We start from the raw sequence: 27,040 nt of genomic DNA on the forward strand, positions 1-27,040 counted from the left end.
TTTTTTTAATAGAGACAAATGTAAAACTTGGACCCAAATTCTCAGATGGCCCAAAGAAGATGTCCACAGACACAGTGATTCGTGAACCTGGAGACAGTCAGCATGACCATCAACACAAGGTGGGCAGTATCACTCCTGTGCAGGTCAGGATCACTCCTACGCACGCACGCACACATATAAACACATACACGCGCACACACACACTCACACATATATACACACACAATATGTGGTGCCTCGGGGTGGATCCTGAGGTGCATTGGGTGGGCGCAGCTGGAAACCAGACACAGGAGATAGCAGATATCAGAAAAAATTATTATTTTTATTTTTTCTGTGTTTTTTTTTTCCGGGGTATTGGTGATAGCGCCCCCCCCTCAGGGCAAGGGTAGGGGAAAACTGGAGAAATAAAAGGGGCCGTTCAGGCAAAAATAAACTAAGGTTCTTCCCAGACCGGGGTATGCTCCAAGGCCTCCTCCCTCCTTCCCTCTTCAGCCGCATCCGGGCTGGGTGGGGGAAACAAAGATATAGGGTAAGTAGGATGGGATTTTATTTGGCTCACGTGTCCGTTCCGGGTCTTTGGGGTTGCCGTTCGTAAAGGTGGTGTCTCCTTCAGGTTCAGTACAGCAGGGCATAGACGGTCCTTCCTCTCTCTGCCTTTCACACTCTCACACGCTCAGGAAGGCCTCGACCGCGCCTTAAATACCATTCCCTGCTCATTAGGAAACAGGCTGCAGCTGAGTCAGTACCTTTCCATTCTGCTCACTCATGTGTGCTGTCCGTGGTCCTGGACTGCAGGTCGAGGGATCTCTCTCCAAGGTGCTGATCTTCCCATCACCTCTCTAGGAAGATACACTCCTTCCCAGACCTCTCCCAATGCGCGACGTCTGTGCGGTTGCTCTGTGCGGGTCCCTCCAGGGTTCTCCACCCACGTGGCACAACATGCAGGAGCAGGGGTGCCACAACATATACATTATACATTATATACACACACACACACATACACACGCACACACACATACGCACTCACACACACACACATGCACAGGCATGTACGCACACACGCACTCTTTTAGGTGCTGTTATGATGAGCTGATATTGGTATTAATTTGATTGCAATACTTCCTCAGCCTCAGCACTCTGCAGCTCTTCCAGTGCTGATGTTTCCACGCTCTTCCAAAGGGCTGAAGAGGCAGAAGAGGGAGTGGGTCATTCCCCCCATCAACTTCCCAGAGAACGACAGAGGCCCCTTCCCCAAACAGATGGTGCAGGTAGGTGCCTGGCGCTTTGGTTTGCCCATTTCAGTTTGGTTACAACTCAGTCAGGTTTAACTGACCGACGCCTGGTTGTTTTTGTGTTCACAGATCAGATCCAACAGGGATAAGGATGTGCCGATGCATTACAGAATCACTGGGCCTGGGGCAGATCAGCCCCCTGTTCAGCTGTTCATAATTGAACGAGACTCTGGCAGGCTCAGTGTCACACAGCCTTTGGACCGAGAGGTGAAAGATGAATATAAAGTGAGTTGTTGTTTTTTTTTTTTTCAGGAACATAAAAACATTTTTTGTGTTTGGTCCCAGCTGCAACTTCAGGCCAGTGTAGTCCATCTATTCAGGAAGGCTGGGGATCAAATGCTTGTGTCAGTCAATCACTTCTTTGATCATGGTTTTTAGCAGCTATTGGTCAATGATCAATTATAGAATCGAGGGTACATTTCTGCACTACACACGTGTCTGTAAAACTGTTGTATTGTCTGTCTTCAAATGTCATTTTATGTTTTGTTTTTTGTTTAATACCCTTCCCCCTCTCTAGCTCTTTGCTCACGCTGAAGCAGTGGGTGAAACTACTGCGGCCGAGGATCCCATGGAAATTATCGTCTTTGTGATCGATCAGAACGATGAGAGACCCAAATTCACTGAAGAAACCTTTTTTGGCAAGTTAGTTGAAGGATCCAAAGCAGGTAGGCTCATCTCAGGGCAAATGTAAGTATGGTACAACAGAAGCATAGTCTTTGACAGCAGTAGCAATATTCACTAGCTGGGTTGACTGTTCAAGATCCATTAACACAAACGGCCATGGTGGTGTTGTTCTGTTGAATTAGATACATTTTTGTTTAATTGTTCATGCTGATATTAATTTGCGTTCATTCCTTTTCCCTCTTAAGGTTTCGAATTTATGAAGGTGACCGCTGTTGATCTAGATGCACCTGGTTCAGCTAATTCTGACATTAGATACAGAATTGAGAGCCAAGACCCAGAGAGTCCAAAACCAAATATGTTCTTTATTAACCCTATAACTGGAGTGATCCAACTGAAATCAGAGGGGCTGGACAGAGAGGTATGCGATCCACTTATAACAGGATATATTTGAAAAAACGACAATGATTTTAAGAAAATGTAAAAAAGCGAATCCAGTGAGAGAACCGTTTTGCTTTTCCTTTTGCAGAACTTTCCTAAATATACATTGGTAATTAGCGCTGCTGATATGGAGGGGGAGGGCCTCTCAACCACCTGCAAAGCAAGCATCACAGTAACCAACAGCAACAACAACGCTCCTCAGTTTGACCCAAATTCAGTAAGTGAACTTTAACTGGAACTTTTCAGTTATGTGAAGTGTGCTATTCAAGTCTTTCCTATCCATAGTGTGGTGGGTTGTGCAGTTTCTGTTAATGTTAAAGAAACATCCTTTAAGTTGAATTGTGTCTTCTACTTTGTGTAACACACATTCTGTAAACGTTCTCTTCCATAGTACACAGTGACTGTGCCTGAGAATGAAATGGGTGCCCTAGTGGTGAAAATGCCAGTGACTGATGGGGATGAACCTCACACACCAGCCTGGTCAACTAAATACAAGATTATTGAAGGAGACAATGGAGGGTTCTTCAATGTTACCACTGGACCCAGCAAGCTGGAGGGCATTATTACTACAGTCAAGGTGAATATCCATGCTCTGGAGACCAAACATCTGATCCACAAAAAAGTTAATCTGCTTCAGCACCAGGCTTTTGTCAGACTGTTGAAAATTTTAAATTATTTATACATTTTTAATTGTATATTGTCTGTCCCCAATCAGGGCCTTGATTTTGAGAAGAACGCAAAGTACACCTTGTTGGTCACCGTGGAGAACGATGCCCCGTTTGTCACCAATCTGCCCACCTCCACTGCCACAGTTATTGTGAACGTGGAGGATGTGAACGAGGCCCCAGTGTTTAATCCAGTTGAGATGGTGGTCATTAAACCAGAGAACCTGGAAACTGGTGCTGACATAATTGCATATACAGCAACTGACCCTGACACGGCAAAAAATCAGAAAGTGTGGTAAGGGAATGTTTCTGGGAATACAACATTTAACACAGCAGCGTTCACACGGAATAACCTGAATCAGGTTCACTGGTATTTCTGTACCTTCCTTAGCCCGCATTGCTCGCTTAGGCTAATCAACTGTAAGTCACTTTGGATAAAAGCATCAGCTAAATAACTGTAATGTACACACGTGCCTGCCGGCCAGCCGATTATTTTTCCCACAGCAACCACAAGCTGTGTGCGCCTACCACTAAAGTGTACCTAATGCTTAGTTTACCTAAAAGCGATATAGGGTCTTGCACGGTATCAGGCCTGGTCTTGAAATCCCCCAGAGTTTCTGCCTCTAATGACCTGGCAAGTTATTGCACTTTGTGTGGGGAAAAATACATCCTAATAAATCCGCTGCAGCCAGTGGTGTATTAAATGAAAGTCTACAAACTAGTGGTTGAGAAAGAATAGAAACAAGCAATTGAGTATTTTTTTCCCCCTGTAGGTATAAATCGGGCGATGATCCAGCTGGATGGCTGAACGTCAATAGAGAGACTGGACTTATCAAAGCGAGGAGCCCCATGGATAGAGAATCTCCCTTTGTCAAAGGGGGCAGATACCGGGCCCTCATCCTGGCCATTGATGACGGTATATATATATTTATACATATAATTATTTTTTTTCTTTAACCATTAATTCTTCCTTGTATCCATTCAGTACCGTGAACTAAGACCTGCCTCTTTTTTTCATAGATGATGCCCCTGCAACGGGAACCGGGACTCTGCTGATTGAGCTGGAAGATGTAAATGACAACGCTCCCACAATCGAGGAGAGGGCGATCACGATCTGTAACCAAGAATCTCAGCCCGTGACGCTGTCCGTCACCGACCGAGACGGGCCTGGATTCACCTCCCCTTTCCGGGTGGATCTACAGGGAAGGAGCGCGAACAACTGGACCGCTCGCATGAATGGCACAAGTAAGCAAGCCTGTTTACCAGATTTAGCTTTAGCGCCATCTGTCAGGTTCTGTGTTTTCTGTTTTCTGTTCTGTATAAGTTAGCGTTTTTGTTTATTGTTACCCTTCTGTTTTGATTCGACCCGCTGTCTTTGGACTCCCTTTGGTTTATCGGTTAGTACTTTTGGTTTCTGATTTTGTTTCTTCGCCTGTTTGGACTACCTGTTTGTTTTCTGCCTGTGACCGCGACCATTCTCTGGATTACCTGTGTTGTTACCTTTTGCCTGGATACCGAACTTTTGCCTGGACTATCGATTACGAACTGCCTGTCCTGTACCATTCCTGTTTGCTGATTTCCTGCCTGTATGATCTACGATGAACTTAAAGACTTTAACTTGAACTTTTATGGTCTCACTATTGGGTTTGTTGATCTGGCCAAACATGAACCCAGCAAGCCCAACCCCGGCCCAGGAGACGCTGAGACGGCAGGGACAACGACTTGGAGTGCGTGACACCGAGCTTCATTCCCTGAACCAGGACTTGGCCCACCTTCAGCACCTGATGGCCACTTTGGCTAACTCTCTGGCCGGCGCTCAAGTTCCTCAACCTCTGTCGGTTCCCATCCAGAGCCCCGTCTGCCCCCACCTGAACACTATGATGGAGATCCTCGATCCTGCAGCTCGTTCCTGTCCCAGTATTCACTGATTTTAAAAGTACAGCCGACCGAACGTTCCCGAGTGGCATACTTCGCCCTCTTCAAATCAACCATGAAGAGGGTCTTCGACCGGGCTGTTTCGGGACCTGCTGCCACACGTCGATTCTTTTGCATCTGCCAGGGTAACCGCTCCGTATGGTAAATGGTTGGCTTTTATATAGGGCCTTTATCCAAAGTGCTGTACAATTGATGCTTCTCATTCACCCATTCATACACACACTCACACACCGACGGCGATTGGCTGCCATGCAAGGCACCAAGCCATGTCGCCCGTATCTGACTATTCCATTGAGTTCCAGACCCTGGCAGCCTGAGCCGGTTGGGGACACACTGAACATCTTGGAGCATTCTACAACAGACCATCACAACAGATTCTCGACGAGTTGACCGCCTGTGAGTGCCTCTGCCTGTACTGCCTGGTCATTGTCTGAACATGTGTCTGTTAAAAGACAACGCCCATCAGTGAACAAGGGGGTCCTGATGGGTGCCACCATGGATCCATCCCCTTCAGCCTCCTGTTCCACCCTGCTCGCCATCACCTCCTGGGAGAGGGGTGATGACTTTAAGCCCAACTCTGGTCCGTTGACTTGGAATATCCACCACCACACTCACCCAAGCTCTCCGCACCAACGCGCCCCCTGGTGCGACCCCTGGCCGAAGCCAGCACTGTAACCACTCCTGCCAGACTTCTGATCTCCGGGAGTCACCAGGAGGAGATCTCTTTCTACGTAATGAAATCACCCCTCATTCCTGTGATTTTGGGCAAACCCTGGCTTCTCCAGCACAACCTCCAAGTGGACTGGGTCCAGGGAACCATAACCGGCTGGAGCCCCAACTGTCACCAGTCCTGCTATTCCTGAGACCCCTCCTGACCTGTCCCCCATCCCGCTCGTCAACCACGAAGTCCGTCAGGTGTTCTGCGAGTCCTGGGCCTGCTCCCTACCTCCTCTCCACTCGTGAGATTGTACTGTAAGGGAAACACCAGCAGTTCATGACTGAAAGATTGTGAGAGCTGTGTTTGAAGAAGACGTTGAGAGCAGCAATATAGAGGCTATACCACAAGATGCAAACCACTCATCAGTAGTAAGAATTTGGAAAGAAGTACAGAGATGAGCCACAAAAATGTTCAGGAACAAAGTTTTATGGACTGATGAGATCATGATTAACCTACCAAAGTAATGGAAAGGCCAAAGTGTGGAGAAAGGGATCTGCTCATGATCTAAAACATACAAGCTCATCTGTGAAGCACAGTGGAGGAAGTGTCATGACTTGGGCTTGCATGGGTCCTTCAGGAGTGGGCTCTTCATTGATGATCACTAGACTTTAACCCAATTGAGCATGTATTTCACCTCCTGAAGAGGAGATTTAAGGAAGAAACAACTGAAAGAAGATGCAGTAGAAGCCTGGAAAGGCATCACAAAAGAAGAAAGCAAAAGTTTGGTGATGTCAATTGGTCTCAGGCTTAGTGCAGTTATTGCAAGCAAGGAATATTCTTCCATAGTGACCAGCTTAGTCCTGGTGGGTTTGAGGAGGTAAGTGTTTGATGAGCGGAGACTGCGGGTGGGGGGCTGAGTCTTGACCAGCTCCTTGAGGTAGGGGGGTGCGTTGCCATGGACGCATTGGTAGGTCAGCAGGGAGATTTTAAATTCTGTACGGGAGGAGATGGGGAGCCAGTGTAGTGAGTGGAGGATGGGAGTGATGTGATCATGTTTGCGCACTCTCATCAGGATCCTAGCAGCACTGTTCTGGATGTATTGAAGCTTTTGAAGGCTCTTGCTTGGAATCCCGATGAGAACTGCGTTGCAGTAGTCGAGCCTGGAGGAGACGAAGGCGTGGACTAATTTTTCAGCATCCTGCAGAGACAGGGTGGGGCGGAGTTTGGCTATGTTTTTGAGGTGGAAGAAGGATGTTTTACAGAGGTGTTTGATGTGGGCCTCGTAGTTGAGGTGGGGGTCCATTCTGACACCCAGGTTGGTGATGACCGATGACAGTGGGATAGCCTGGCCAGAAAAGGTGATGCATGTAATGGGGGATGAGTTGACCTGGTGTGGGGTGCCGATGAGGATGGCTTCTGTTTTGCCGCTGTTCAACTGCAGGAAGTTTTGTTTCATCCACACCTTGATCTCCTCCAGGCAGATGGTGAGTGTGGATGAGGGTGACTGTGCTGATGATGGGTCCAGTTTAATGTAGAGCTGTGTGTCATCAGCATAGCAATGGAAAGCCAATCCATGCCTGCTGATGACACGGCCGAGGGGAAGCATGTACAGTGTGAATAGGGTGGGGCCGAGTGCAGATCCTTGGGGGACACCACAGGTGACAGGCTGGGTCTGGGATTTAGCACCTCCCAAGGAGATGCACTCGGTTCTTTCGGAGAGGTATGATTTGAACCAGTCCAGAGTGGTATTGCGGAGTCCAATGGTGGAGTGAAGGCGGTGTAGGAGGATGGTGTGATCGACGGTATCAAAAGCGGCTGTGAGATCCAGGAGGATGAGGAGGAAAGGAGAGCTAGCATCAGCTGCCATGAGAAGGTCGTTGGTGACCCTGACCAGTGCTGTTTCAGTGCTGTGGGCGGAGCGGAAACCGGACTGAAATTTTTCGGCAAGGTTATTGCTGTTCAGGTGATGTTGTAGCTGGGTGGCGACTATTTTCTCCAGGACCTTGGAGAGGAACGGGAGGTTGGAGATGGGTCTGTAGTTTGCATGAAGTTCCGGGTCTAGGGTGGGTTTTTTGAGAAGGGGAGTGATAATGGCCATTTTCAGAGCTGGTGGGACGTGGCCGGACTGTAGGGAGTGGTTAATGGCTTCTGTGATCAAGGGGCTTATGGCTTTGATGTGCAGTTTGACCAGGGCTGTGGGAAGGGGGTCCAAGGAGCAGGTGGAAGGCTTCATTCGGCCGATGGTGTCCTCAACCTCTTGCTGCGTGGTGGGAGAAAAACAGCAGAGAGGCTGGGAAGGCCCAGGCTGTGGGCTAACAGTCGGCCCGGATGAAGAAGGGGGGGCGGAGAGGGAGGAACGAATGTTTTCAACTTTTGTTCTGAAGAACGCAAGGAATTCGTTACACTGTTCTATTGTGGCTGCTCTGTTTGTGGGGGTTTGTGGTTTTAAGAAGTGGTCTATGGTTGAGAAGAGCTGTTTTGAGTTGCCAGGGGTGTTGTTAATGATGTTAGAGAAGAAGTTAGCCCGTGTCTCACTGAGTGCCTTTGAATAGGCCTTTTGATGGTCCCTGTAGGCCAGTTTGTGGACCGTTAGTCCAGAGGCAATATGACGTCGCTCAAGGACATGCCCAGCCGTCTTCATTTTTCGTAGCTCGCTGGTGAACCATGGAGCTGAGCGAGAGAAGGTAACGGATCGAGTTTGTAGTGGGGCATGGGTGTCCAGGAGACTGCTCAGGGATGAGTTGTAGAATGCCACTGATTCAGTGGCTGATGAATGGGTGGCAGAGGAGACAAGGTTGAGGTCTGCAGTCAGGGTGTCTGGGTTAATGTTTTTTAGGCTTCTAAAATGAATTTGACGTTTGGGTTTAGTGTGGGAGGGGGGAAATGGCAGGATGAAGGAAATGACCTTGTGGTCGGACACGCCCATTTCATAGGCGACCAGATTGCTGACCGAAAGTAAGTGTTATTTACTTTCATTTACTTCAATACTCTATGTTCTAATATTTTTGCTCACCTTCAAATAGGGTGGTCTGATACCAAAGTTGCTAGGTTCTAAGTAGTTTAACACGTCTAGGTGTAAATGCCAGGAAATAAAAAGTTGAATGTGATTTCAGCTTTTATCTCAACCCCAGATGTATTCTGTGTATTGTAAACTTTCATTTATTTGTTCCAGAGACGGGCATAATACTGGGACTGAGAACCTATTTGGAAGAGAATGACTACACTGTTATCCTCCGTGTATATGACAGCCAGGGACTGTTCCAGGACAACACCATTACTGCCACTGCAACTTGGGAAGCCTGCATAACTAGGGGTTCTTTTTGCATCAGACCGACTTAGAATTACCGTCTGAGTTCAGTTTAAATTGACATGAATTGGCATCTGTGTTCATGATCAATTTAATATCAGTGATTATCAGACGTTCTTGATCAAGATATAATCTCAGGTATTTTTGCATTGATATTCTTGCTTTATTGTATTGTGTGCTTTGGGCTAAGAATTTTATTATAAGAATTAAAAAAAAAAAGAAGGTTTTTTCAATAAGCATGCTTGAGCAGATTCTTTTATTTCTTTTTTTGAGCAAATGATTGCAAATTCATTGTAATAAGACATTATAATTTTTTCTATAATTAATATACTTTTCTAAATATTTTTACCATTTACACTTCTTTTCATTTACACAATTTACTTTTATTTTGCTCACATTTTAATTGGAGCTACAATTGTTTGGAAAAATATGAAATCAACAAAAGACAGATATGGGAAAATGTAGTATAGTCGGATGTGATATATATACATTACATTACATTATTACATTATTGGCATTTGGCAGACGCTCTTATCCAGAGCAACGTACAACAAAGTGCATAGCCATAACCAGGGAAAAGTTCGCTGAAAAGACCCGAGAGGGAAGTACAATTTCAACTGCTACCTGTACAACAAAGATAAGGACGAGGGCCTTTTTTTTCTTTTCTTTTTTTGAGAACAAAGAAACAAACAAACAGAGCAAAAGCGACCAAAGTTAACTATCCAAACACTGCTTACCTAGCCAACTAAAAATACCGATACACAAAGCAAGTCACAGAGACAACAATTAAGGTTCACAGGGAGGTAGGGAGGGATGGGGAGAGGTGCTGCTTGAAGAGGTGTGTCTTCAGCTTGCGCTTGAAGGTGGGGAGAGATTCTACAGTTCTCACCTCAACGGGGAGTTCGTTCCACCACCGTGGAGCCAGAACAGACAGTAGTCGTGAGCGTGATGTGGAGGTTCTGAGAGGGGGAGCCAAGCGGCCTGTGGAGGCTGTATACTTTGTATATACTTTACATAACCCTTGAGTTAAAACTAAATACATATTAAAGTGTTCAATATGTGTTCAATAAGAAGAATACATTTGAGTATGTTTAAGTAAATGTAATCCATCGTGTCACTCATGCAGGAATGGTCTCTCTTGGCAAGATATTCGCTTCCTCTTTGTGGAACATCAACAGATGTTTGAGCGGTGGTTCGCAGTGACGAAGTAGCTCAGCTAGTGGAACGCGGTGCCTTTCAATAGGACAACTTTCGGGAAATGTTTTTTTTTCTCTAAATTCTAAATCGGTGTCCTTGAACTACTCCATTGCTTGTCCGCATAATGGCTTCCTTGACTTTAATTGTCACAACTCAGGTCCACAGTCTGACGATGGCCAATCACAGCCTCCAAAGGCAACCAAAACCCAAGAATCAAGACTAGATCCTGAAAGCTCTATTATACCAGAAAAACCTGTGAAGCAGAACCAGAGACAAAACCAAGAAAATGTTTTTATGAAATGGTGGTTGTAGTATCTCAGAAACTGCTGATCTCCTGTAATTCATTAATTCATGCACACTAGTCACTAGAGGTGCAGAAAAGTCAAAACATTTCGTGAGCAGCAGTTCTGTGGGCCAAAATGCGGTGTTAATGAGACAGGTCAGAGGAGAAGGGTCAGACTAGTCAATGCTGACAGGAAGGTGACGGTAATGCTAATAACAACGCATTACAACAGTAGTATGCAGAAGAGCATCTCTGAACACACAACGCATCAAACCTCTGAGTGGATAGGCTACAGCAGCAGAAGTAAAAAAAACAAGTCTAATAAATACCTAATAAAATGCTCCCTGAGTGTATATTGTAATGGTTAGATGTTATTTTTCCTAAACTATTTTTGAATGTTATTCTGTCTCTCGGTTTGTTGCGTAGTTTGTGGAGGAACACTACCATCTAGTGGCGCAAACGTGCATCAGCGTTATGTTTTAGTAAGTTCGGGAAGTGTTGACTAGCGATGACTAGCTTCGGTTGGCGCATAGAAAATGCTGGAATTACTAGTAAACTTGGAGTATATGATTTAGAAATAAGACATTGTTGAAGCACAAAATGATGCTTGTTTATTGAAAACATGTCTTTATTTTTTGTATTTTCAGTTTTCCAAATTGTGGTTCAGTAAACACTATGAAACCCATCTCCAGTGTCTTGAGAAGTTGCCACTTTGTTTAGCTCGCTGTCTAGGCTGTGTAGAGCCACATAGCTGAGGGCAGAAGAAATGTACTAGAATAGAAAAATGTTGAACAACAAGTTTTCTTGCACATCCTCCAGTGTGGAGCTGTCATGTAAAAACACATCTTTGGAGAAAAGCAATACTGATGTCAGTGAGAGAATCAAGAGAGAGGGCTAAAAATGTCTTTGTTCCTCAGGTTTGCCTGTGTGGTTTATTTTGCTGTCTTGCAGAATCGATAGAAGTACACAGTACTGAAATGGATGTGAAAGTCTAATAAATACCTAATAAAGTGCTCACTGAGTGTAAGTATGGTGTGACCTGCTCCATCATTTTGGGTTCTATTTGATTGTGAAGAGGAGGCTCTTGGCGTTCTTGTAATATTTCTAATAACTTTTTACTGTACATTTTCAGCTCATTTCAAACTGTGTTTTTGAGAATAATTGACTCCAAAGTCTGTGTCTGTCCATGTTTGATTTGACAAAAATGATTGTTGCGACTCACAACAGAACACATTTCCTCATGATAAGTATTCAAAGACTGAAATAATTGGTTAAAGTATACATTTCACAATGTCATCTGTATTTGCTTTCTCCTGGTACATAACTTCACAGCTCTGATTAGCGGGTCAGAAGGCCAGCAAGCCAAGCATCACTGCAAAGGGGCAGCTTGTAGCGTAGTGGTTAAGGTACATGACTGGGAAGCCACAATACGATCTGCACAGCCATTGGACCCTTGAGCAAGGCCCTTAACCCTGCAATGCTCCAGGAGAAGATTGTCTCCTGCTTAGTTTAATCAACTGTACGTTGCTCTGGATAAGAGCGTCTGCCAAATGCCATTAATTTAATGTGATAGTTCTGTCCACAGAGCCCACTAGAGTGCTGCATAAACAGAATTAGATTAACTCTTAAGCTTAATCGCCTGTTAGTCTCATCACACGCCGCTTCCTCTACACAGATTAAAAGTGTGATCTGTTGGTCTCTTGAGTTTAGAATAGTGCAAAAAACAAAAAAAACATCCAGTGAGCAGTAGTTATTTGGGCACTTTGTCAATGAGAGAGGTCAGTGGATAAGGGCCAGCCTGGTCAAAGCTGACAGGAAGGTGACAGTAACGTAAATCATGTGATCAGTGGCCCGTCGATGGCAACAGTCCTGTGAGACTGGCCATCCCAAGATAGACAACGACATCTTTGTACGTGTGTATGTATCATGTATGTTCATAACTACAAATATTTTTAAAAAGCTATGAAAACCTGCTGAGCAATAAGTTTGCAGATGATCTGTAGCCTTGTAATTCTGTGCTTGGAGAATGATTTATTGCTTAATTTGCTTCTATGAAATCATTGTTGTTGCCTTCTCTGAAGAATACTGCTAGCATAGCACTCAGCAGAATTCTGGAAATGCTATTCAGCCTTACGTCCCTATTGACAAACTAAGCACTTAAATGACCTGATAAAAGCATTAAATCGATCACAGATGTCCCTTTGGTGACTCTAAGACATCATTAAAACGGTGTCCAAAGAAACCGTAAACAGAACGTGGCAAACTACAGAGCATGTCAGATATGATACAATTTACATAGAATCAGTTGTACAGCCACGAACATTTAGTCTAGTACACGTGGAAAAATATGCTGAAGCATGATTAAAAGGGTGTCAGGGTTTTAGTCCATTTATGGTGTTTGGATGTTTCTTGGCTAAAGGTTGTGTCCAGATATTCAAAATTTGACTGAATAGAATAAATAAATAATAAATGTACTACTATCAGGAACAAAAGGGCTTCTTCCGCCTTTCATGCCACCAGCAGCCTCAAAGCAGCCTACGTTTTTTACAGACACCACAGAAGAACAGAAGACAGCAGACGGTTCAGAGAAGCGGAGAGAATAGTTTCACTCATCAAATGGGTCCTGAAATATACTATGAAGTTATCCTTCTCTTCCTGCATGTAAGTCTGAGCTCCACTGCCACTTACTCTGTTGTAATTTGTCATGGACAGAATTTTTTTAAATATGCAGTTGTCAGTTTCAGAGATTTGACCGTTAATTTAAAGCCTGGTTCATGAATTAGATCTATATCTTTGTGTAACCCTTCATCCTGCTGTGACCACAAATCAAAATGAATATAATTTTTTATGCTTATTTTGTGCTTTATGGTATGCCTTTTGCCATTATTGGCATTGCTTTGTATACTGTGTTGTGCTGTGCTGTATCTGTTTAAGCAATCTTAGCACACGCCACTTCCTCTAAACGAATGAAAAGTGTAATTTCAGTGATACTGCATGATCGTTGGTGCAGTTTATAGAGTTTACTCAGAATGGTGCGAAAAACAAAAAACATCCAGTGAGTGTGAGCATTGCTTTGTACACTGTGTTGTGCTGCGTTGTGTTTTAATGACTAGACTCTGCCTCGCAAAGCAAATCTAATGCAATTGCAAGTAACAGAAGCAATGGAAACTTTTTTTCCCTTTGATAAAATCTATTTGGCGAATTCATTTGAATTCAATTTAAATATTGCCTAAAAAATGTAACCTGCTTTTCGGTTTTATTTTGGAAAAATGTATGTATTTGGAACATGAAGCTTTCAAGCCCCAAAAGAGTTTATTTTATTGTTACACTTAAATACTTTTTGTATTAAAGGTTCATAATCGAAGTTGTTGGCAATGACTATTCAGAATAACACATTAAAGGCTTGTGTACAAGAAGCTATAATTACAGGCAAAAATTCCAAGCCAATTTAACATATTGTAAAAATTTAGAAATTTCACCAAAGAAGACATTTGGTCTGAAAAACAGCTGAACCTCTTGACCATGTCCGCATGCTCTTAGGCATTTTGTTGCTGCCACATGATTGGATGATTAAATATTCACTTAACAAGCTGGTGTCCAGGTCTACCTAATAAGGTGCTCCCTGAGGGTTCAGTTTACCAGATATAGTATGCTACTATGTCACTTCAAAATCTTTTTATAGATAGTCCAGTGGAATGGTTTTCCACTCTAAACCTTCCAAATTTCTATATATTTTAGTAAGTTACTGGGCATCTTTGCTACCTTTGTCTATGTTACTTACTTCACTACATACTTCATAAAACTTCAGTGACACACAAAGGTTTTGCTCTGTTTTGCCAACCACAATTTCTGTTCGGCAAAGTAATTCCGCTGTAATTCCGTTGTGTTGTGAAAAAAACTAAACCTATTACTTCACACCTCAGGGCTGGGCTACAGGTATACCAGCAGAGACTGTACCATGGCAACCGAGCAACACATCCATTAACACGGACACAACCCAACTTCTCAATAAAGGTATGTAAGCTAGAAATTAACTGACGGCCTCACAAATTAGTCTAATAAAATAAAGCAACTGCCTGGACAGTTTGTAGTCCACAGTTTAAAACTGTATGTTGAATAATGCATCAGGACAGGTTGGCAGGTTTGTATCAGCCGCAATATCGAGTGCCACACTGTTTTTGTTGTAGTAGAAATCACTAGCTACATTGTTTAAAGTCATTTTGGAGACAAATCCCACAACTGTCAGGCACCAGAACACTGAACCCAAGAGCAAGACCACAGGCGGCGAAATCCAAGTAAAAGTCTCTATTAGATTTTGGGATTTAGGTTCAGACAGGCAAGGCTCGATTTCCAGCAAACAGCAATAATAAAGGTTAGGCAGTTTGAAAACGAAAGTCCAGGCAAAGGTTTGGTACAAGGTAAAGCAGGTACAGCAGTGATAATCCAAAGAACAGACGATGTCACAAGTAAAGGGTTGAAAACACACGGGCAATCTAAACAGAAACAGAATCCGAAATCAAAAACTGATAATCTAAACAGGGTCCAAACAGAACAAGAGGGTAGTCCAAGAGGCGGTGGTCGAAAACAAAACAGGTTGTTACAGATATCAAGCACAATATAACACGGGAAAATACGGCAAAGGCTCATGACAATCTGGTGACAAACTGAACAAATGGGTATAAATACACTTACAACACTAGAACAAAACGAGAAACAGGTGGAATTAATGACAGAAGACAGGAAGGAAGAACATATAAGGACTGGGACACAAACAAAACTAATTCATTAATAAAACGAACAGTAAACAGACTATGGTCAGCCCAGGGTACAAATACACAAAAACACTAAGGACGCTAAGAAAGCCGATCACAAAAAACACAGAACCTGACAACAACGGATGCGACTGCTGGCAGATAAATGCTCATTCAAAGCTTGCTGGTATCAAATTTCAGAAGCTGAACAGTGGCTGGAATATTCATACAAATGAGACGGCATGTGCTGTATATGCAGGTTGTTTGCATCTCGAATAGCCACATTTCATTGCGTGAGGGTGCGCTAACTGGAAAATTGGGTTGGAAAATGCAGCAGGGGATCACCAGAATACAGAGACGTCTAAACTCTGTAGTAGTGCTGTCCTCTGAGATTGTGGAATAGCACGTTCATTTTTCCCGTTGTGTTTTCATGTAGCCTATGTTAAGCAACTGCAATGCAGTGGTGCTGTGTCTTGTAAAGCATCAGTTCTGTCAATAATGTCACAGCTTCAGCTGCTGCCTGTCTCACTATGAAGTGAAATTATTCATTAATTCATCCATTCATTCATCCATCCATCCATCCATCCATTATCTTAACCTGCTTATCCTGAACAGGGTCGCAGGGGGGCTGGGGCCACCCCATCACTGCAAGACCCCCCCCGCCCCCAAAAAAAAGGCCATTTGCCATAATAAATTAAATATACAAATTAGTCTAATAAAATAAAACAACTGCCTGTTGCTGTGTCTTGTAAAGCATCAGTTCTGTCAATAATGTCACAGCTGCTGCCGGTCTCACTATTAAGTGAAATTATTCATTCATTCATCCATCCATCCATTATCTTAACCTGCTTATCCTGAACAGGGTTGCAGGGGGGCTGGAGCCTATCCCAGCATACATTGGCCGAAAGGCAGGAATACACCCTGGACAGGTCGCCAGTCCATCGCAGGGCACACACACCATTCACTCACACACTCATACCTACGGGCAGTTTAGACTCTCCAATCAGCCTAACCTGCATGTCTTTGGACTGTGGGAGGAAACTTGGAGAACATGCAAACTCCTCACAGAGAGGCCCCGGCCGACAGGGATTCGAACCCAGGACCTCCTTGCTGTGAGGCGGCAGTGCTACCCACTGCACCATCCGTGCCACCTGAGTGAAATTAATTTACTTTAATAGGCTTAACTTGTGAGGCAAATAGCCGCCAATAGCATCCATGTTTTTTGTCAAATCCAGCAGATGGCGGTAGCATGCAGATCCTATTTATAATGCTATATTGTGTCTTTCATTTTAAATCCAAGTACTAAACTAATGTTAAATACTACTTTTTTTTTTTTTAATAGAGACAAATGTAAAACTTGGACCCAAATTCTCAGATGGCCCAAAGAAGATGTCCACAGACACAGTGATTCGTGAACCTGGAGACAGTCAGCGTGACCATCAACACAAGGTGGGCAGTATCACTCCTGTGCAGGTCAGTATCACTCCTACGCACGCACGCACACATATAAACACATACACGCGCACACACACACTCACACATATATACACACACAATATGTGGTGCCTCGGGGTGGATCCTGAGGTGCATTGGGTGGGCGCAGCTGGAAACCAGACACAGGAGATAGCAGATATCAGAAAAAATTATAATTTTTATTTTTTCTGTGTTTTTTTTTTCCGGGGTATTGGTGATAGCGCCCCCCCCTCAGGGTAAGGGTAGGGGAAAACTGGAGAAATAAAAGGGGCCGTTCAGGCAAAAATAAACTAAGGTTCTTCCCAGACCGGGGTATGCTCCAAGGCCTCCTCCCTCCTTCCCTCTTCAGCCGCATCCGGGCTGGGTGGGGGAAACAAAGATATAGGGTAAGTAGGATGGGATTTTATTTGGCTCACGTGTCCGTTCCGGGTCTTTGGGGTTGCCGTTCGTAAAGGTGGGGTCTCCTTCAGGTTCAGTACAGCAGGGCATAGACGGTCCTTCCTCTCTCTGCCTTTCACACTCTCACACGCTCAGGAAGGCCTCGACCGCGCCTTAAATACCATTCCCTGCTCATTAGGAAACAGGCTGCAGCTGAGTCAGTACCTTTCCATTCTGCTCACTCATGTGTGCTGTCCGTGGTCCTGGACTGCAGGTAGAGGGATCTCTCTCCAAGGTGCTGATCTTCCCATCACCTCTCTAGGAAGATACACTCCTTCCCAGACCTCTCCCAATGCGCGACGTCTGTGCGGTTGCTCTGCGCGGGTCCCTGCAGGGTTCTCCACCCACGTGGCACAACATGCAGGAGCAGGGGTGCCACAACATATACACACACACACACATACACACGCACACACACATACGCACTCACACACACACACATGCACAGGCATGTAGGCACACACGCACTCTTTTATGTGCTGTTACGATGAGCTGATATTGGTATTAATTTGATTGCAATACTTCCTCAGCCTCAGCACTCTGCAGCTCTTCCAGTGCTGATGTTTCCACGCTCTTCCAAAGGGCTGAAGAGGCAGAAGAGGGACTGGGTCATTCCCCCCATCAACTTCCCAGAGAACGACAGAGGCCCCTTCCCCAAACAGATGGTGCAGGTAGGTGCCTGGCGCTTTGGTTTGCCCATTTCAGTTTGGTTACAACTCAGTCAGGTTTTACTGACTGACGCCTGGTTGTTTTTGTGTTCACAGATCAGATCCAGCAGGGCTAAGGAAGTGCCGATGCATTACAAAATCACTGGGCCTGGGGCAGATCAGCCCCCTGTTCAGCTGTTCAAAATTGACCGAGACTCTGGCTGGCTCAGTGTCACACAGCCTTTGGACCGAGAGATGCAAGATAAATATAAAGTGAGTTGTTGTTTTTTTTTTTTTTTTTTTTTGGGAACATAAAAACATTTTTTGTGTTTGGTCCCAGCTGCAACTTCAGGCCTGTGTAGTCCATCTATTCAGGAAGGCTGGGGATCACATGCTTGTGTCAGTCAATCACTTCTTTGATCATGGTTTTTAGCAGCTATTGGTCAATGATCAATTATAGAATCGAGGGTACATTTCTGCACTACACACGTGTCTGTAAAACTGTTGTATTGTCTGTCTTCAAATGTCATTTTATGTTTTGTTTTTTGTTTAATACCCTTCCCCCTCTCTAGCTCTTTGCTCACGCTGAAGTAGTGAGTGAAACTACTGCGGCCGAGGATCCCATGGAAATTATCATCTTTGTGATCGATCAGAACGATGAGAAACCCAAATTCACTGAAGAAACCTTTTTTGGCAAGTTAGCTGAAGGATCCAAAGCAGGTAGGCTCATCTCAGGGCAAATGTAAGTATGGTACAACAGAAGCATAGTCTTTGACAGCAGTAGCAATATTCACTAGCTGGGTTGACTGTTCAAGATCCATTAACACAAACGGCCATGGTGGTGTTGTTCTGTTGAATTAGATACATTTTTGTTTAATTGTTCATGCTGATATTAATTTGCGTTCATTCATTTTCCCTCTTAAGGTTTCGAATTTATGAAGGTGACCGCTGTTGATCTAGATGCACCTGGTTCAGCTAATTCTGACATTAGATACAGAATTGAGAGCCAAGACCCAGAGAGTCCAAAACCAAATATGTTCTTTATTAACCCTATAACTGGAGTGATCCAACTGAAATCAGAGGGGCTGGACAGAGAGGTATGCGATCCACTTATAACAGGATATATTTGAAAAAACGACAATGATTTTAAGAAAATGTAATAAAGCGAATCCAGTGAGAGAACCGTTTTGCTTTTCCTTTTGCAGAACTCTCCTAAATATACATTGGTAATTAGCGCTGCTGATATGGATGGGGACGGCCTCTCAACCACCTGCAAAGCAAGCATCACAGTAACCAACAGCAACAACAACGCTCCTCAGTTTGACCCAAATTCAGTAAGTGAACTTTAACTGGAACTTTTCAGTTATGTGAAGTGTGCTATTCAAGTCTTTCCTATCCATAGTGTGGTGGGTTGTGCAGTTTCTGTTAATGTTAAAGAAGCATCCTTTAAGTTGAATTGTGTCTTCTACTTTGTGTAACACACATTCTGTAAACTTTCTCTTCCATAGTACACAGTGACTGTCCCTGAGAATGAAGTGGGTGCCCTAGTGGTGAAAATGCCAGTGACTGATGGGGATGAACCTCACACACCAGCCTGGTCAACGAAATACAAGATTATTGAAGGAGACAATGGAGGGTTCTTCAATGTTACCACTGGACCCAGCGAGCTGGAGGGCATTATTACTACAGTCAAGGTGAATATCCATGCTCTGGAGACCAAACATCTGATCCACAAAAAAGTTAATCTGCTTCAGCACCAGGCTTTTGTCAGACTGTTGCAAATTTTAAATTATTTATACATTTTTAATTGTATATTGTCTGTCCCCAATCAGGGCCTTGATTTTGAGAAGAACGCAAAGTACACCTTGTTGGTCACCGTGGAGAACGATGCCCCTTTTGTCACCAATCTGCCCACCTCCACTGCCACAGTTATTGTGAACGTGGAGGATGTGAACGAGGCCCCAGTGTTTAATCCAGTTGAGAAGGTGGTCATTAAACCAGAGAACCTGGAAACTGGTGCTGACATAATTGCATATACAGCAACTGACCCTGACACGGCAAAAAATCAGAAAGTGTGGTAAGGGAATGTTTCGGGGAATACAACATTTAACACAGCAGCGTTCACACGGAATAACCTGAATCAGGTTCACTGGTATTTCTGTACCTTCCTTAGCCCGCATTGCTCGCTTAGGCTAATCAACTGTAAGTCACTTTGGATAAAAGCATCAGCTAAATAACTGTAATGTACACACGTGCCTGCCAGCCAGCTGATTATTTTCTCACAGCAACCACAAGCTGTGTGCGCTTACCACTAAAGTGTACCTAATGCTTAGTTTACCTAAAAGCGATATAGGGTCTTACACGGAGAGTTATTGCACTTTGTGTAAATCCACTGCAGCCAGTGGTGTATTATATGAAAGTCTACAAACTAGTGGTTGAGAAAGAACAGAAACAAGCAAATGAGTATTTTTTTCCCCCTGTAGGTATAAATCGGGCGATGATCCAGCTGGATGGCTGAACGTCAATAGAGAGAGTGGACTTATCAAAGTGAGGAGCCCCATGGATAGAGAATCTCCCTTTGTCAAAGGGGGCAGATACCGGGCCCTCATCCTGGCCATTGATGACGGTATATATATATTTATACATATCATTTTTTTTTTCTTTAAGCATTAATTCTTCCTTGTATCCATTCAGTACCGTGAACTAAGACCTGCCTCTTTTTTTCATACATGATGCCCCTGCAACGGGAACCGGGACTCTGCTGATTGAGCTGGAAGATGTAAATGACAACGCTCCCACAATCGAGGAGAGGGCGATCACGATCTGTAACCAAGAATCTCACACTGTGACACTGTCCGTCATCGACCGAGACGGGCCTGGATTCACCTCCCCTTTCCGGGTGGAACTACAGGGAACGAGCGCGAACAACTGGACCGCTCGCATGAATGGCACAAGTAAGCAAGCCTGTTTACCAGATTTAGCTTTAGCGCCATCTGTCAGGTTCTGTGTTTTCTGTTATCTGTTCTGTATAAGTTCTTAGCGTTTTTGTTTATTGTTACCCTTCTGTTTTGATTCGACCCGCTGTCTTTGGACTCCCTTTGGTTTATCGGTTAGTGCTTTTGTTTCTGATTTTGTTTCTTCGCCTGTTTGGACTACCTGTTTTTTTTCTGCCTGTGACCACGACCATTCTCTGGATTACCTGTGATGTTACCGAACGTTTGCCTGGATACCAAACTTTTGCCTGGACTATCGATTACAAACTGCCTGTCCTGTACCATTCCTGTTTGCTGGTTCTCGACCCCTGCCTGTATGATCTGCGATAAACTTAAAGACTTTAAATTGAACTTTTGTGGTCTCACTATTGGGTTCGTTGATCTGGCCAAACATTAACCCAGCAAGCCCAACCCCGACTCAGGAGACACTGAGACGGCAGGGACAACAACTTGGAGTGCATGACACCAAGCTTCATTCCCTGAACCAGGACTTGGCCCACCTTCAGCACCAGATGGCCACATTGGCTAACTCTCTGGCTGGCGCTCAAGTTCCTCAACCTCTGTCGGTTCCCATTCACCAAGCTGGACCTCCGCAATGCCTACCACCGCATCCGTGAGGGGGACGAATGGAAGATGGCCTTCAACACCCCCAGCAGCCACTATGAGTACCTGGTCATGCCTTTCGGACTCACTGACACCCCCGCTGTCTTCCGGAACCTCCTTAACAACGTCCTCCGGGACACAATATCCAAGTGTGTGTTTGTCTACCTGGATGACATTCTCGTCTTCTCTGTCTCCTTGCAAGAACACGTCAGTCACATCCACCAAGCCCTCCGTCGACTCCTGGAGAATTGGCTATTCGTTAAAGCCGAAGTGCGAATTCCACTGCTTCACCCTCCAGTTCCTTGGCTTTGTCGTCTCCAGGGGAAAGATCAAAATGGACCCCAAAAAGACCTCTGATGCAGCCAAATTGGCCTCTTCCCACCAACCGCAAAGACCTTTGGCTGGACCCCTGAAGCCCCTTCTTGAGCCCTTGAGCTCAAGAAGCGATTCTCCTCTGCTTCTGTCCTGAACGTGCCTGACCAAGAAAAACAGCTCACCCTGAAGATGGACACCTCTGAAACGGGTGTCGGAGCGATACTCTCCCAGAGATCCCCAGACAACAAGGTCCATCCCTGTGCCTTCTTCTTTCTCCATCTCTCTCTCCCACGGAGAGAAACTACAGCATTGGCGATCGAGAACTCCTGGCAGTTAAGCTGGCATTTGAGGAGTGGCACTACCTGCTGGACGGAACTGCCATCCAATTCATTGTCTGGACCGACCACTACAACCTGAGGTCGGACAAGAGACTGAACCCCCTCCAGACCGGATGGTCACTGTTCTTTAACTGGTTCCAATTTAACCTTACCTACTGGCCTGGCTGGGCGGCATGTAGTGTAGTGGTTAAGGTACATGACTGGGACCCGCAAGGTCGGTAGATTCGATCCCCGGTGTAGCCACAATAAGAGCCATTGGGCCCTTGACCAAGGCCCTTAACCCTGCACTGATCCTGGGGAGGATTGTCTCCTGCTTAGTCTAATCAACTATGCATCACTCTGGATAAGAGCATCTGCCAAATGCCATTAAGGTAAAGTAATGCGGTTCCAAGAACGTTAAGCCTGACGCCCTGACTTCACTCACCTCCCCAAGTCAACGGAGAGCCTGACCACCATTCTGACACACTCTGATCGACTCTTTGTGCCTGATTCTGTCCGAGCTGGCCATCCTGGGCCACCCCTTCTGGCAGCCTTCTGTTGAGGCCACCTGATGTGGCCAAATTTGTTGCCTGCTGCCTGGGCTATTATTATATGGGGCGGCCTGTAGCGTAGTGGTTAAGGTAAATGACTGGGACACGCAAGGTCGATGGTTCTAATCCCAGTGTAGCCACAATAAGATCCGCACAGCCATTGAGCCCTTGAGCAAGGCCCTTAACCCTCCATTGCTCCAGGGGAGGATTGTCTCCTGCTTAGTCTAATCAACTGAATAATCTAATCTCTGGATAACAGCGTCTGCCAAATGCCAATAATGTAATGTAATGTATTTATTAGCCACACTTCTTCCCTGAGGAAGAGGAGGACATGGACATGTCTACTCTTGATTTACAGCTTTTTCATCAAATGGACTTGGAATGTCCTGAAAAAGAAAGAAACCCGCTGGTGTACTGAGCAACAGACATTGAACAGGTGAACCAAGGAAAACACCAGCAGTTCATGCCTGAAAGATTGTGAGGGCTGTGAAGAAACATCAGTTAGTGACAAACAATCTCCACAGGGCAGGAGTGAGGATATCTCAATCAACTGTTTGAAGAAGACGTTGAGAGCAGCAATATAGAGGCTATACCACAAGATGCAAACCACTCATCAGTAGCAAATATTTGGAAAGAAGTACAGAGATGGTCTCTGGTCTAATACTTCTGATACCAAAGTTGCTATGTTCTAAGTAGTTTAACACGTCTCGGTGTAAATTCCAGGAAATAAAAAGTTGAATGTGATTTCAGCTTTTATCTCAACCCCAGATGTATTCAGTGTATTGTAAACTTCTGTTCCCATAACAGAAACTTGACTGTTTCATTTATTTGTTCCAGAGACGGGCATAATACTTGGACTGAGAACCTATTTGGAAGAGAATGACTACACTGTTATCCTCCGCGTATATGACAGCCAGGGACTGTTCCAGGACAACACCATTACTGCCACTGCAACTTGGGAAGCCTGCATAACTAGGGGTTCTTTTTGCATCAGACCGACTTAGAATTACCGTCTGAGGTCACTTTAAATTGACATGAATTGGCATCTGTGTTCATGATAATATCAGTGATTATCAGACGTTCTTGATCAAGATATAATCTCATGTATTTTTGCATTGATATTCTTGCTGTATTGTATTATGTGCTTTGGGCTAAGAATTTTATTATAAGAATTTCTATGCTATTTTTGACAACAACAAAAAAATCTGCTTGAGCAGATTCTTTTATTTCTTTTTTTGAGCAAATGATTGCAAATTCATTGTAATTTTTCTAAAATTAATATACTTTTCTAAATATTTTTACCATTTACACTTCTTTTTTTTAACACAATTTACTTTTGCTCACATTTTAATTGGAGCTACAATTGTTTGGAAAAATATGAAATCAACAAAAGACAGATATGGGAAAATGTAGTATAGTAGGATGTGATAGATATACTTTACATAACCCTTGAGTTAAAACTAAATACACATTAAAGTGTCAGACTAGTCAATGCTGACAGGAAGGTGACAGTAATGCTAATAACAACGCATTACAACAGTAGTATGCAGAAGAGCATCTCTGAACACACAACACATCAAACCTCTGTGTGGATAGGCTACAGCAGCAGAAGACCAATAAGTCAAAAATACAAGTCTAATAAATACCTAATAAAATGCTCCCTGAGTGTAAATTGTAATGGTTAGATGTTATTTTTCCTCAACTATTTTTGAATGTATTAGAATAGAAAAAAGTTGAACAACAAGTTTTCTTGCACATCCTCCAGTGTGGAGCTGTCATATAAAAACACATCTTTGGAGAAAAGCAATACTGATGTCAGTGAGAGAATCAAGAGAGAGGGCTGAAAATGTCTTTGTTCCTCAGGTTTGCCTGTGTGGTTTCTTTTGCTGTCTCGCAGAATCGATAGAAGTACACAGTACTGCTATGGATGTGAAAATCTAATAAATACCTAATAAAGTGCTCACTGAGTGTAAGTATGGTGTGACCTGCTCCATCATTTTGGGTTCTATTCGATTGTGAAGAGGAGGATCTCGGCTTTCTTGTAATATTTCTAATAATAACATAATTTCTAAAAAATAACTTTTTACTGTACATTTTCAGCAAGATCAGCTCATTTCAAACTGTGTTTTTGAGAATAATTGTCTCCAAAGTCTGTGTCTGTCCATGTTAGATTTGACAAAAATGATTGTTGCGACTCACAACAGAATGCATTTCCTCATGATTAGTATTCAAATAATATAAAGACTGACATAATTGGTTAAAGTATACATTTCACAATGTCATCTGTATTTGCGTTCTCCTGGTACATACCTTCACAGCTCTGATTAGTGGGTCAGAAGGCCAGCAAGCCAAGCATCATTGCAAAGGGGCGGCTTGTAGCGTAGTGGTTAAGGTACATGACTGGGAAGCCACAATACGATCTGCACAGCTGTTGGGCCCTTGAGCAAGGCCCTTAACCCTGCATTGCTCCAGGGGAGGATTGTCTCTTGCTTAGTCTAATCAACTGTATGTCTCTGGATAAGAGCGTCTGCCAAATGCCAATAATTTAATGTGATAGTTCTGTCCACAGAGCCCACTAGAGTGCTGAATAAACAGAATTAGATTACCTCTTCCGTCTGTGGTTTCACAGTGCGCCTGTTTAAGCTTAATCGCCTGTTAGTCTCATCACACGCCACTTCCTCTACACAGATTAAAAGTGTGATCTATATATTGTTTGTTTACTGACCTCTAGTGTTTTCTGTTTTTCTTGCATTCAGATTTATTCTTGAGCCCTCCCACTTTGCACAGCTGTGGTCAATCACCTTAATGACAACCTTAGGTGTATATATACTACTGCTGTTTGTTTCTCTTTTCATGTCTGCCCTGATGAAGGCCACTATTTGGCCGAAACACCAAACTGCAAACGCGGTTTCATGATTACTTCCCAGAGACATCGAGTGAACATGAACAGTGGGTGCGCGATCCCTTTGGAATCGACCTCGAAAGCGCTGTGTTGCCATGTAATGAAGAGAATCCGCTGATTGAGCTTTCATGCGACCAGACGCTGAAAAAGAAATTTGGAGAAGTAAGCCTCTCTCACTTCTGGTGCAGTGTCACGGCTGAGTATTCCTCCTTGGCTATCCGTGCAATTAAAATCTTACTGCCCTTCAGCACTACTTACCTCTGTGAAAGTGGATTCTCCACTCTGGTCCAGCTCAAGTCCAAGCAAAGAAACAGGTTGGACACCGAACATGATCTATGTGTAGCTCTGTCTACCATAGTGCCTGATTTTGAGTCTCTGATCAGATCTGAAAAGCATCCCCAATTCTCTCATTAATGATCCTAAAACAGCCTAGGCCTAATTTGCTGAATTGTTAAAACAGCCTGTTCTGGTCTTTTCATTGTAAATCTGGTCATTGTAAAAGGAGGTAGGCCCACCTAATATTATTTGCAGTGTTCACTCACATCCAGTTCATACAGTGTGATGTCAAATCTAAATGGATTAAATGTTTGAGTATTTTCCCAATGATTTAATATTTTAATACAAATGCCAATGTAATATCATATGTGCAGTAATATTTTAGTAATATTTTAGAAATAAAATAAGTTGTCTTGAATGTAAAAAAAAAAAGTTGGTCGCGACCTAATGACCATAGGGAATTGTAGGTCCCAAGGCCAGACCAGTTAAGAACCACTGGTCTAGTACACATGGAAAAATATGCTGAAGCATGATAAAAAGGGTGTCAGGGTTTTAGTCCATTTATGGTGTTTGGATGTTTCTTGGCTAAAGGTTGTGTCCAGATATTAAAAATTTGGGCTGAATAGAATAAATAAATAATAAATGTACTACTACATGGCTCAGGCAGTAAGAGCAGTCGTCTGGCAGTCGGAGGGGTTGCCGGTTCGATCCCCCGCCCGGGCTGTGTCGAAGTGTCCCTGAGCGAGACACCTAACCCCCAAATGCTCCTGACGAGCTGGTCGGGGCCTTGCATGGCAGCCAATCGCCGTCGGTGTGTGAGTGTGTGTATGAATGGGTGAATGGAGAAGCATCAATTGTACAGCGCTTTGGATAAAGGCGCTATATAAATGCCTGCCATTTACCATTTACTATCAGGAACTAAAGGGCTTCTTCCGCCTTTCAGGCCACCAGCTGCCTCAATAGCTACATTTTTTACAGACACCACAGAAGAAGAACAGAAGACAGCAGACGGTTCAGAGAAGCGGAGAGAATAGTTTCACTCATCAAATGGGTCCTGAAATATACTATGAAGTTATCCTTCTCTTCATGCATGTAAGTCTGAGCTCCACTGCCACTTACTCTGTTGTAATTTGTCATGGACACAATTTTTTTAAATATGCAGTTGTCAGTTTCAGACATTTGACCGTTAATTTAAAGCCTGGTTCATGAATTAGATCTAGATCTTTGTGTACCCCTTTGTCCTGCTGTGACCACAAATCAAAATGAATATAATTTAACTTATTTTGTGCTTTATTGTATGCCTTTTACCATTATTGGCATTGCTTGTATACTGTGTTGTGGTGTGCTGTGTCGTAATGACTAGACTAACTAGACC

The 27,040-nt window shown here is 43.9% G+C and overlaps 1 protein-coding gene across 1 annotated transcript; it reads left to right on the forward strand.

Annotated features, from left to right (window-relative positions):
* Positions 1 to 59: 59 nt before the first annotated feature.
* On the forward strand, positions 60 to 23,699 carry LOC133130507 (cadherin-13-like). Its single transcript, XM_061245148.1, has 21 exons — positions 60 to 143; positions 1,128 to 1,268; positions 1,362 to 1,517; positions 1,810 to 1,957; positions 2,162 to 2,334; positions 2,443 to 2,571; positions 2,746 to 2,931; positions 3,070 to 3,314; positions 3,793 to 3,935; positions 4,040 to 4,264; positions 8,785 to 8,897; positions 17,592 to 17,732; positions 17,826 to 17,981; positions 18,281 to 18,428; positions 18,633 to 18,805; positions 18,914 to 19,042; positions 19,217 to 19,402; positions 19,541 to 19,785; positions 20,192 to 20,334; positions 20,417 to 20,662; positions 23,325 to 23,699. The coding sequence occupies exons 1-21, from the start codon at positions 60 to 62 to the stop codon at positions 23,489 to 23,491; spliced, it is 3,477 nt and encodes a 1,158-aa protein (XP_061101132.1). The 3' UTR covers positions 23,492 to 23,699.
* Positions 23,700 to 27,040: the final 3,341 nt, after the last annotated feature.

This window comes from Conger conger, chromosome 6 (assembly GCF_963514075.1).
Source record: "Conger conger chromosome 6, fConCon1.1, whole genome shotgun sequence".
Classification (NCBI taxonomy): domain Eukaryota; kingdom Metazoa; phylum Chordata; class Actinopteri; order Anguilliformes; family Congridae; genus Conger; species Conger conger.

Excerpts from the sequence above, each read along its gene's own strand:
- LOC133130507 (XM_061245148.1), top strand. The coding sequence starts at position 60 with ATGTCCACAGACACAGTGATTCGTGAACCTGGAGACAGTCAGCATGAC. Across the intron at positions 1,958-2,161 it reads AGTTGAAGGATCCAAAGCAG|GTTTCGAATTTATGAAGGTG; the intron begins GTAGGCTCATCT and ends TTCCCTCTTAAG. Across the intron at positions 8,898-17,591 it reads ACAACACCATTACTGCCACT|CCTCAGCACTCTGCAGCTCT; the intron begins GCAACTTGGGAA and ends ATACTTCCTCAG.